Here is a 12,685-nt window from a genome sequence, read left to right as displayed (position 1 = left end):
TGCCCTCTGGTTTTGTCCTGTTTATCAAATGGTCTGAGGCCAGTCTCTTTGCATGAGGAACACCTGCACACAGACATAAATCAGTCATTTGGTGTGGGAAATGCTGCTCTTTGGAAGTCCCAAGCTATGTTAATTGAAAATGAATCTAATTCCTGTTTTATTTCTCAGCATGTGAAAGCATATTTTGGTTTATTTATTTTTGCTAATGGATAAATTTTCAAAATAAATTGGTATTACTCATCTAGGTGGTATTTTCTTATCCCAGATATTTATTTCCTTCCAACTGTTTGTTCACATACAAGGTAATTACTTGTCTTGTAACTAATTGTTGCAGAAATGTTCTTTGTTTAAGTCTCTGGGTTAAAAATTTTATTTCTGCTGTGAGTTTTGTCTGCTTTACTTCAAAGTAATTCCTGTTTAGGTCTTTCTGGTACTGCATGTCATTGCAGTGGTAAATAACAGTATGTTGGTTCCTCTGCACCTTTGGTTGATTAGTTTGAAATTAGCAGTTTAATGCAACCATAGCTTAACACTTTGCTGACTGTATGTTTGAGTAGCTGTGTATACATCCATATGTATGTATAGCAAGGTCAGAAGCTGTGCCTAAACTTTAAACTTAAATTGGACTGGGAGATGTTGCACACATACTTCGTTGTGATGTTTAGTATTTGATCACATTACTTCTTGCATGATGTGGCCCAAATTGTGGAAAGTGTTTTGCATTTATTTGCCTTTTATGTGGTTGAGAAGGGTGCAGTCAGTTTACTCAGTTGGAAAACAAAGTGGGCAAGGTTGAAGATGAATAGGCTTTAAAACATATAAGACCTTGGAGTCAGGAACTACGTGCTTGAATGCCATAGAGACTACAACAGGAGACATTTAAAAGCAAATATTTAGAATACTTGTGAACTTCTGGAACTGATTATGGTAATGTTGCTGATTTCAGATTTGGGCCATAGGTGGGGCATTTTATTACATTTGAGTGTAATTATACCATCTAGCATTTCTTCTGCAGAACTTGCTTAGATTAGTCCTCAAATGGTAAATTAGTAATTTGAGAACTTTGAAAGTGGCTTTGGGGAAGAAATAGTCTGGTTTGTACCTTGGAGTGTAAGAGTTATTTCAAGTTATCATGACATTTGTGTGTCTGTTTGTGTGTATGTGCATAAATTTGGGTAGCAGAAATGAGAGACTCAGATAAAAGCAACCATAATAAAACACCTAGTAGAAAGCTTGAAGGATAGACTAAAAAGGAACTTTTAATTCCAAAAAGGGATTAAGACCAGCAGTATAACAAGAGGTTATTCATCTGTCACGTTACATTGAGTCTCCATAATTTGATATGTTTTTCTGGTGTTCATTTGCCTAGGAACTGTAAAACAGCAGTACCGGGTATGCGGACCCATGGAAGAACTGTTAGTGTCTTTGTGTGAATTTTTTTTCCTGTTCTCAGCAGATATATGGAGTGATCATTCATTTCAGACAGACCCAGACTTACCACCTGGTTGGAAAAAAATAAATGACATTGCTGGGATCTACTACTGGCACATACCAACAGGAACAACTCAATGGCAGCGTCCTGTGTCCATCCCAACAGATCTCCAGGGCTCACGAAAAGGATCGCTTGGTTCCATTACTCCATCTCCTACTCCAGAAACTGAGGTAACCTGCTGTGTCTTCTTGTGGGCTACATACTGTAAGGAAAATTGAAATAACTTTTTGAACTTGTATGTTTAGCTGATAGCTAAGCTGGCCTGATAATGTCCCAAAGTGTAGCTACTTGCTTAAAATACCTCGTAAGTATCTATTCTCTATATTCTTTTATAATGGTGGTGCCTGATGAAACACCCTAAACTTTGGATGCATAGGATGGAATCAGACGTGTCTCTGATAAATTAGACAGGCAGTGTCTGATGAGTGTGAAACTTTGGCAGTTCTGAAGCATTGCTGCTTTATATGGATACAGGATACATACAGTTTTTGCTCATGATAGAAGACTTTTGGCTGGACCCTTTGTTTGCATTTTCTTTTTGACTCATTTGGTAGGAATATCACAAAAGATGTATGAGTCTTCATTTGAGACACTAGTTCCTTTACAGGGCAGTTCCTGTTGAATAAACATGTCGTGTTCTCATGGTGTAAGTCACTGTGCATCCTGCCAGTACCAAATATCTGTCAGGCTTTCACTAGAAACAGAGAGATAGACTCTCTACTCCACACGTGCTGAAAGAGCAGTACCTGGTACTGCCTTTTAAAATAATGCTTTCAGGCATAATCCAAGGGTTTGCTTGGCGTCATGTAAGTAGAAAAGTAAAATCAATTCTCATAAAGAAGAGTATGCTTCAAAAAATGCTATCACTTTGTTTTAGTATGCTGGGAAGACTTCTATGGAATTAAATACTAATATTAGATAATGTTGGTTTAAAATTATTTTTATATTCAATTTTCAGAAAAATGTCCACAGCTCTGTCAAGGGAAGTCTTTGTACTGGCTCTGAGTTTTGGATCAGGCAATCCCTAGGGGTTTGGTTTTTTTGGTTTTTAATTCATTTAGAGAATATTTTTTGATTCTGATTTTGTTCAAACTAACTTACATAAAAGTTAAGAGGAGTTAAGGACATTCAAGTATGTTTTACCATCTTGACACTAAAACTTTTATCCTGTGTAAGCTTAAATACCTACAATCTTGTTCATTGTTTTAGAAAGGTTGTTCCCACATGTTTATAAATGCTACTCATAAGGTCTGCAAACTTGACCACAACATTTCAGTTATGGTTTACATCTGTCAAGCTCTCATACCATGTACCAGGCATGCTGGAAATAATTTCTGAGAGGATTCATGGAGAAAGAACTGTAACTGTTACAATTTTAGTAGAAAACAATAAAAATTCAGAAATGCTGAATGTAAAGGGCTGCACAAGCTTCTAGTATAAATTCCTGTAATGTATATATGAAGGATATAACTTTACTATTCTTATGTTTCTAACTATGTAGAGCATGGGACCTTAATTAGTAAATTATAGATGGCTTTCACAAAAACCCAGAAATCAGTATGGTTGGTAAACTGCAGAGGAAAAAAGCTGTATTTTTATTTGAAATATTTTTCTACTTCTTTTTAAAGTGTCTTTACAATTAAAATTTCAGATCTGCTGGTAATGCATTACGTTTATTTTTAACTTTTCATGATTGTTTGCTTTAAATGAAATATAGTTTGTGATTATGAATAATAATCATTAATTCTCAACAGCATCACGAGAGTACAAAATGTATGAATTATAACAACATAGATTATAATACAGTATAGATGTATTAAGTAAGACATGCGCATATGTGAGTTCATAGTAGGCTCACCTAAGTTTTGATATGGCAGTTCTAATTCAGCAAGAAATTTATTCCAGCAAAGACTTATGCTGGAAGACAGTTCTATGGCAGCACCAAGATCATGTACTGTGCTGTAAAAGGTGATATAGAAATAAGCACATCCCCAAAATTCATATTAATATGATATCATGTAGTTATTTTAATTGTAGATATAGGCAAAAGCATTTGCTTTTTGTCAGTTTCTGCATTCCTTGATCAGCATCTTACCATTATTGAAGCAGTACTGGCTTTTTGACTCAGTGATCACTAAGATAGCATTCCAATACATTACCAGCAGTCTTGGAGTAGTGGAGCTCAAAATAAGAGCATGAACTGGGCTCAGGATTTTGTCCATTTCCAAATACTGAAACAGCTACAGAGGCTCCAGGCATAGCTGGAGTTATAGTGGGAACTGTTAGAAGAAATCTTGCGTTTCTTGAAACCACAGATGCCAAGCTTTATTAAAAGGAAGTGGAGGAAGAATCCTTTGTGATTCAGCGGGTTCTGGACAAAACCCCAGTGCAGAGCAGTAAGAGAGAAATAAATCACAGTGTGTGTTTGAGATAGGAGTAATGAAATAATTTGACAGTGTCAGCTATCATGAATGTTTAGGTTTTAGTCTCTCTGCAGTTGGTACATGCCTGCACTGTATCATCTCCAAGTCACTGGCAGGCAGTATTTGTTTCAATTCCTGTTCACTGCACTGCTGCATACCCAAGTGCTCCTCCTTTCCCTCCCTGGGAAAGAGTAATGCAGGTGTCTGTGATAAGGTCACGCTTCACAGAAGATTGGGAATTCAGTCTAGACCAGGAGCTCCCAAATGCCTTCATCCCAGCACTACCACTGACAGCATCACTTGTGATGGAGAGCTTCCACCTCCAAGCTGGACCCATGTGTGAGCTGTGTTCTGCTGGTTCCCCCATTGCTGCTGGAAGCCTGTATTTCAAAATAATGTTTTGAGTGGGCTGGTTTAGCTCATTCCCCCATGCTGGATTTGTACTGCTTCTTTCTGAAAAAGTTGGGACATACATAGGTTTTATGTAGATAAGAGTATAATCTAGGATTGAGGACTGGCATGGGTAGTATTTGATATCTGAACCAATTGGCTTCTGTGAGCCCATAAAAATACTTTATCAAGTCACATTTGGCTGTAAATCATCATGTGCCAGTCTTGAAATGAGTTTATTTGGGCTCTTTCAGGTTATGAGTTTGTCAAACAAACATTTAGAAACACCATTTTTCCCACCCCTCTGAGTAGCACCTTTTCACCCTTTGTCTTGTTTCCTCCTTTTTTTAACCTTCATTTTATTTTGTGTCCCTGTCTCTTAAATAATGTAATATACAGAAGCTTTGCTTAATTTGGTAGAATGTGGCTCACAGCTGAGGGCAGTCAACAAAGAACAGATCAATTCAGCCATTTTTATGTTGTAGCTTAATCTGGATATTTAGCATAAAGAAAAACAGTTATTACTGTTGAACAGAGAATTTTTTTAAAACTATAGGGAGGAATGATGCTGCCGTGCATAGAAATGGCAAAATGTTTTAAAAAAGAAAATAATGTGGAAATGTCTTACTTTTACATGAAGTGCAAGGCAATTTTTTCTTTCACAAGATTATCAGTAAATTTCAATCCAAAGCAATTATGGGTTAAGCATTATGCAAAAATCCTGCTGATTTAACAAAAATGCTAATAAATGCTAAATATGAATAACCTGTAACATTTCTTCCCTTCCTCCCCCTCAAAAGCATGAAAATGTATTTTGGTTTTGCACAGCTGTTTAAATTTGACTTAGTTTTAGATCCTTCTTTTCTCTTGTGTGTTGTCAAATTACTTCGTTTTTGAATCCTTGTCTTTTGCAACATTCTCTTCCAAATTTTAGAAATTTTGCTGCCTCTTTCTCGTTTCCTCTGCAGAGAAAATCTGTAGTGCTTAAGTTTCATTAAGAGCTTCTTTGAGATCATAGGAGAATTTGGTGATGGTAGTTGTGTCTTCTTATAGCCTAACTCATCCCAGGTCTTGAACACCACTAGAGGTTGTTCTGTAGGCAACATAACCACTAGCAGCTAATAATGAAAGAGAAGGGGCTTGGGAGGAAGAGGTAACAACTCAATTAGTTCAAAGGCACGTTAGGAAGAGGTTACTCCTGAGAGTTGTTTCTCACAAAATAATTCCTTCAGTGGGAATATATTGAGAATGCTTCTGGGGTGGGAAGTCCACACTGCAGATGAATTCTTTGGGCCATATTAGTGGGTACCACTTCACCTTGGGGCTGAGCTGGACAGCCCAGCAGAGCTCATCTTAGAACAGGAATTAATTTCAGGATTTCTTGATTTGGTGAAGCTATAAAGAGGTGGCTCTGGGTCTCCCAGCAATCAAATCTCCTGGCTTTTATTGAAGACTGTGGGAATTCTCACCTGGTGAGACAGAGGAGAGAGGCACTCCAGCATCAGCTGTTCTTCTCAATCTTTATAGAAAAGCCTGCACCTCAGGTTGTGCTGAACTGTGTTAGTGCTAAACATACTGCTACTTGCTTGATTGTACCACTGAACACCTCTGAAAGTCTTTGAGAAACCTGAATGGAAAATGAGAGTGTGGGTGCTTTGTTTGGTTTGGAGTTGTTTTCTAAAAAAGCTGGTAGACTTTTCAAAACTACTTTTTCAGTAAGAAATCTCTGCATTCCTTACTAATCCTTCTTCCCTTCTTGCCCTTTTCTTGTGCTTTCTCTCTAGAAATATTTGATCTTTACCTTATATGTAACTTGCCCTTGTATATATATATTTTGTGCTTCAGTGTTTCTAGTTCCAGTACCATTAGGGTCTTTTAACAAAAGTACCAATCAAATGGAAATCTTAATGTTTCCCCTTAATTGCTGTTGATCAAAGGCTGTAGCAGCTGTGGCCAACATTCATATTCAGATTCATTTTGCTTGCTTTTAAGATCATAGTTAAAGAGTAATTTCATTGTCTGTTCCTAATTTATATTAACTTTCCTTGTTTCAATCTTTTGTTTTGGTAAGTAACTGTTAGAGGCATGTCTTCTCTCCCCTTCCCTCCAAATGCCATTATATAGTGGAGTAAGTAGTTGAAGTTTGAGGTGATCTGTTCCCTAACCCATCCTGTAAATATCAATGCTAACAACAGTGTCTTGTGTTTTTTTTTTTCTTTTCCTTTTTTTTCCTTTTTTTTTATCAATGTGCTTCTTCCTGTGTGAATAATTATGTGTCTAGAAACAGCCATGGAGTGATTTTGCTGTACTGAATGGGGGAAAGATTAATAGTGACATTTGGAAGGCAAGTATATTGTCAGATTTTAGACCCTTTACTACTATTACCCTTGTTTTTTGCATGGCAGTGGCTGTTTTCCCCTTTTATTTTTCCATGAATGTCATTCATAACCTAGGCCAAAGTGAATGGGGGTACTGCTAGGGACATCTAGCTCACAAACATGCTGCCTTTTCTATCTTTCCACTTGGAATGGATTCAGTCTAAACTAGCAGGGCAACTGCCATGATGTAAACAAATAAGATGCCTGCACTGAATGAAACGCAGCTTGAGAAATATATATATATATCTGTATATATGCATGCCTCTTTTCAACTTCAGCCAGAAATACTATCGCTTCTTTGCAGGGAGGATTTAATTTCCCTTTGAGATAAGAAATAACATGATGGTGTACTTAATACTATTATAATAGTGTTAAAACTATACTAATAGCATTGCCTCTATCTCTAGGACCTGCATGCAGCCACTGTGAACCCAGACCCAAGTCTGAAGGAGTTTGAAGGAGCAACGTTACGCTATGCCTCTTTGAAGCTCAGGTACAATGACTTCAGAAGTCTCAGTGGAATGACCAACTCTGTTTTGTGTTGTGCTGTAATTTTCATATGACTTTACGACTGATCTCGTTTTGTTTTGGGGTTTTTTTTGTGTCACAGGAATGGTCCACAATCTGATGATGATGATTCTTGTAGCATCAACAGTGATCCAGAAGCCAAGGTCTGTATGAAGATCCACAATGGTATAACAATTAAAAATCTAGCATTTTGCAAGGTGCAAAATGTCTCCTAAGTTTTGAAATTAAGTGTACCCCTCCTCTTGGCACAATGTGGATTGACCATGCGAGACTAATTCCATCAAAGGAATTTGCAGATCTAAAACTTCATTCGGTTGGGTCAGGAAAGTGTGTCATATTTTGAAATCATGTAAGCCAGGAAATTGGATTTTAGAGCTCAAGATTCCACTGTGCAACTGTAATAACTGTACTCTTGCACAAACAAATGAGTGTCTGTCTGAGAGAGGGCTCTGTTTTTTATTATGTCTAGATAGCTTCTAGGGGCATTCAGTGACAGAATTTGCTCTTTATTTTCAAGTTTATCCCTTTTTAAAGTATTCTTCCTTTTTTATGTGTCTCCTTCAACTTACAGCTACTAGCAAGGAAGTTATCTTTTAGAACAAGAAACTTAATTTTTTGGAAGAGAGAATGCAACCTACTTTGAGAATGCACTTCATAGAGAAAAATTAGACCATTATGTGACAAAGCACCATAATTAAATCAAAACTTACTGTTGGAGTCTAAGGGTTTTGAGGGGAAAGAAGCAGGAGAAAGTTTTGTATGCTTGCATATCTGTCTCCAGATTTGTCTTGTTGATAGTTTTGCCTTTTGCTTTCATCTATTATTAAGAGTGTATATGAATCTCTATGATTGAAAATACAAGTAATTTAAATAAGTATTTAGGCTGTGCCATACCACTGCTGCAACTGACAGGATCTGAAGCTACTTATTTGCAGGAACAAATATGTATGTAACAGAGTTGATAATTTTAATAGCATTAATGATATATTTTAAGAGAGAAAACAGACTGATCATGGCAATTAATTCTCTTTGTCATCTTGATTTTTTGACTTGTGATATTTAATTCAGATGTAAATAGTTGTACTTTGCTTGGCTTGCTGGTAATTTAAAAACAAGCGCTAAGTTCTGAGCACAGTAAATGGAGTTGAAGGAGTGAGGAGCTTTAGGTTCCAGTCTGAGAACAACAGAATTGTTCCTTTCATGATGAGCCTTATGGTATGGAAAGCCTTAAAGGAAGGCAGTATTTTGATATCTCTATGACTTTACCAGGTGATTTATACTGAATACTTTTTGAGCCATTCCTGCATGAAGGACCATGGCAGTAGTTTTGTGGACAAATAACTTGTGTCATCACCTCCCTTCCCTCTCCCACTTGCTGTTTAAACTACAGTATTTATGGATCAGGTTCCTATCTGGTGTCTGTGAAATGGGACAGTGCCAAAAGCTTGTCCTCTTTTGTCTATCACATCTGGTTTTGTTTTTCCAGTTCAGGCAAAACTATGCTCATAATGCTTGTAAGGGTAATCAAAACTGAGCACTGAAGCAGTCACAGCAGTGTTTGAGACAAAGAAATAGAAGAGAAACTAGAAATGTTTTTGCCTTTTTAAAAATCATTTGAGTCAAAACAGCTTGCCTGATTTCTGCCCAATGCAGATGCTGTGCAGGGGCAGCAGTGACCACAGTAGATATTGTGTGGTCCTGCAGGTGAAGCTCAGCAGTGCTGACACTGATTTGCAGCAGGAGAGGCTGAGGGCAGAGCAGTTCAGTGCATCTGCCTCTGTCCCAAGGACAGGGCAAGTATGGCCCTATGTCACAGGAATGACAAGTGGTCCAGAAACAGCAGGGAAAATCTTATTCCTTGGAAAATGCTCGGAGATCTTTATTTCTCACATAGATGGGAAGGGGATGGGGTAGATGGATTCCTTGCTCGTCCATTTTGGGGTAGACTACCAAGATCAGCAGCCTGGGATTTTCTGTGTTCTACTGAACCACCACAGTTTGTTATATGGTTGTACACAGCAAGATGCATTACACAGACTCCAGCCAAGAAAAACTGGACTGTGCACCACCATGAGAAAAGTACTGAAGATGACACTGGCACTTTGACCTAGCGAAGCAATTGAAATTGCCACCATGGAAGAAACAGCATCGTTTTAAAAAAAATTAAAATAGGTATATTCATGTTTTCTCAAACTTAGCCAGCACTTCCTAGTATCCCATGCCTGAGAGGCCAGAGCAGCACATTGGCAACCAGGGAAGCTGCCTCCCCACAAGGACAGTGGTCACTGGCATGCACCCAAACTGCCCACACAACCTGGCCACTCATGACAAAGGCAGTAATTGTTCCAAGGGCAAAGCATGACCCACACATCTTCCATCTGCATCATTCATCCTCCTGTAACACATCTGGCGTCTGTGTTCTTACCCAGGCAATAATTCCTGGTCAACACACCTGTGGCAGACACAGCCACTGTCAATACTGGAACTTTACTGGCCATGAAGATCTTTTGTTTTGATTTGAAACCAAGGTGTTCCTATGATTTATCTTCTCTTTTCCCAATCCTGCAGAAATCTCACAGCCCAGTGCAAACCTTTTGTACAGCCTATCTTAACAAAACAAATCCCGATAATGCCCCCAAATGCAAGATATAATTCTTTGCTAGTCCACCCCAAATATGGAGAGACTGAAAGAAGTCTGAGAGGATTTGAAACTGATGAAAACATTGGATATTTTTAGCCTTTTAGACTCTCCCCTGCCATATTATCTGCCTTAACTATCTTTGATTGAAGCTTTTGTGTGGCAGCAAGCACAGATAAGTACTTTTTCTTCATTTCATCATAAGAGAAGAAACGTGGTTTTAACTCATTAAACTATCTATTGGAATTATTTGTTAAAATTAACTTCGTTGGAGGCATGTTAGAGATCTTAAACCTACTTAAACCTAATCATGACATTGGCCAGTACATTTGTGGGAAAAAAAAAAAAAATGTGCATTGGCACATTTAATGCTGTATTTCAGCAAAGGGAACTGTGCCACCTTGTGGGAAGCTTTAGTGGTTGTCTTCCCCCAGAGAGTCAGCTTCTGCTAAGATTGAAGCACTGCAAAAGTGCCTGCTTTGGGAAAAGCATGTCATATAATTCATGTAATTGTTGTAAAAAAAGTGACTTATGCAGCAACACATTTAGGTGTTCATAATTGTCAGTAATGAACAAGTGCAGTTCACAGTTTCATGTCCGTGGCGACTCAGTCAGGTTGTCTGCAGAAGGTCATAAAGGTGAAGTGGAAAGAGGAGAATGATTACATCCAACTTCTTGATATCATCAATTTATTTTGGTAGAAATTTCTTGAAGAGATGGCTTATTGTGCTTGATGAGGATCCTAATTCTGCATGTGAAGCATGCACAGCTAGAAATGAGTTTTGAATTGGTGCTCCCCAGGAGACAGATCGTAGCCTCCTGCTTAATTTATAGAGCACTGTGTGCCTTCTTAATTGAGTTTCAAGGCTTTTAACAATCCCAGACTGTAAATTCTTCTGGGTTGTCATTTTTTCATTGTTATTAAATACGATGTCCCTATGTAAAAACATAGGAAGGTGCTAAATTTTTTCTTACGTTGATATATATAGAAACAGAACGTCTTGGGAAACCTGTCACTGTCCCTAGGAATGGCACAGATTTTCAAATTCCCTATCCACATTGATCTGCTCAACAAAGCTTTACTTTTCCAGCCTCACCATTTTAGAGCAGTTTTAGCTATATACCATTATCTAAGAATGGGAAGAATATATTTAAATCTGTGCAAGTCCTAGGCATTTACTCCAAAAGACTGTTTTCCACTTTAGAAACCAATAAATGCTCTGGATTTCAAAGGAAGAGAATAAGACTATTTCCAAGAGAGAGAGCATTAGGAGATGTTGATAACAAGTATTAAATGTAGTGATTCACCTATAGGTGAATGAAAACACACTTGGAGTCATGGGAAATGAGTTGGTGATGAATTTCTATGGATTACCTGGCCTTTAAGGTTTAACCAGATGGCCTTTGGCAAGCAGACATATGGCTGTTGTGAAAGTGGCCTGTAAATCTAAATAATCTATCTAAACACTATCAAAATAGTTTTACAAAATACTATGTGCCCCCCAAAGATTTAATATCCATATCTTGGCTGCTTTTCTTACTATGGAAGCAGGTGTACGTGTTTTGGAGGCATTGTATTTCTGGTCTTTTCCAGAAGCAAATACCCTGCCTCGACACAGGATCATGTGTAAATAATCAGTGTGGGTGTTTGGGGATGGACATGAATCTGATTTCTGATCCAAATGAAGACTTAACCTAAGAGGAGCTTTGGCCATGTCCAGCAATCCCAAGAAGGGATTCTTTTCTTACAGTCAAAGCAGCTTCTAAATTCTTGGTGCAAGCAGTGAGTATTCAGCATTTTCCAGTAGTCCACCTCAGGCTGCATACAGTCTTCTCATGAGCTCAAAAAATGCTGCAAAAAGCCTCAATTCAATTAATTTAAATTAATTAAATTTGAGGAGTTTATTCCATCTTAAGTCTCTTTTCAAAAGTAGATTAAATCTAAAAAAGAAATAGGATATCTTCAACAGTTTTTCTTCTAAAGTGGTATTTTTGCTTGGTTTTTGGATTAGGAATTTGTTTCTTTCAAAACAATCTTTTGTTTTCATTCCCTAGGAAATAGCACTGGAAGAAATTTTTTAATCTAATTCTTTACCCTTATAAGGGAACCACAGTATATAAACCCATACACATGTATTAATTTCAAGTTTCTTCTTAAGTGTTTTTTGTGGGTCCTTTTTCTGCCTTTACTAGTCTTCCTGACAAACTGATTCAAGTGTAATCTGCCATTCCACCTTTGCAGCTCCTGGGTAGCAATGGTGAGTGGTGGGGGTGGCTGTTTCTAAACTGGTTTGCTGTTCCTGAATTTGGCTGTTTGTCATTGGCAGCATTAAGGCACCCTCACATCTACAGAGCTGCTGCAGGTAAATGATGCAGGTGCTTGAAAATGTTCTGCTTCAAAAGCAGTTTTACAAATAGCCAACTAAAGCACTAAACAACATATCCTCAATGATTTGTTTTTTAAAATAATCTTTTTCATGTTGTGCATTAGACATTTCAGAGAATGTTTGCTTGTTCTTTATCTCTGTGAATGGTAATTATTACTATTGACATCCTGTATGTCATTAGGTAAAAACTCCCACTGTCATGATGTGATGTACATCATAATGCAGATTTCTGTCTAGAGGATATTTGCTTCCACCTTGTTCCTAAATGAAGTCTTGTTTAATCAAATATGAAGATGAGTTCAGGGCAAGGAAGACGCAGTATTTTCCCAAATCTCATGGATTTACTTTATAAGGGCATACAGAGTTACAGTATGGTTTTCTGTTATACTATATGTAAAATATAAATATCTGGGATAATGTAGCCTAATTTCTCAAGCCATTCAAGATTA

General features: G+C 37.6%; 1 protein-coding gene across 9 annotated transcripts in view; it reads left to right on the top strand.

Moving 5' to 3' along the window:
* The window catches only part of APBB2 (amyloid beta precursor protein binding family B member 2), a 168,391-nt gene that overhangs the window by 101,561 nt on the left and 54,145 nt on the right, over window positions 1-12,685 (top strand). For 3 of the 9 annotated variants that reach the window (XM_068188940.1, XM_068188938.1, XM_068188941.1), the window contains 4 exons: window positions 1,454-1,662; window positions 6,587-6,649; window positions 7,091-7,176; window positions 7,294-7,354. In XM_068188940.1, coding sequence (XP_068045041.1) covers window positions 1,454-1,662; window positions 6,587-6,649; window positions 7,091-7,176; window positions 7,294-7,354 — 419 coding nt within the window. The remainder of the gene's footprint in view (window positions 1-1,453; window positions 1,663-6,586; window positions 6,650-7,090; window positions 7,177-7,293; window positions 7,355-12,685) is intronic. The other 6 variants (XM_068188942.1, XM_068188939.1, XM_068188946.1 and 3 more) reach the window with 3 other exon arrangements.

This window comes from Anomalospiza imberbis, chromosome 4, assembly GCF_031753505.1.
Source record: "Anomalospiza imberbis isolate Cuckoo-Finch-1a 21T00152 chromosome 4, ASM3175350v1, whole genome shotgun sequence".
Taxonomy (NCBI): Eukaryota; Metazoa; Chordata; class Aves; order Passeriformes; family Viduidae; genus Anomalospiza; species Anomalospiza imberbis.
The sequence above is the reverse complement of the archived record's forward strand: the minus strand, read 5'-3'. Positions and strand labels throughout refer to the sequence as shown.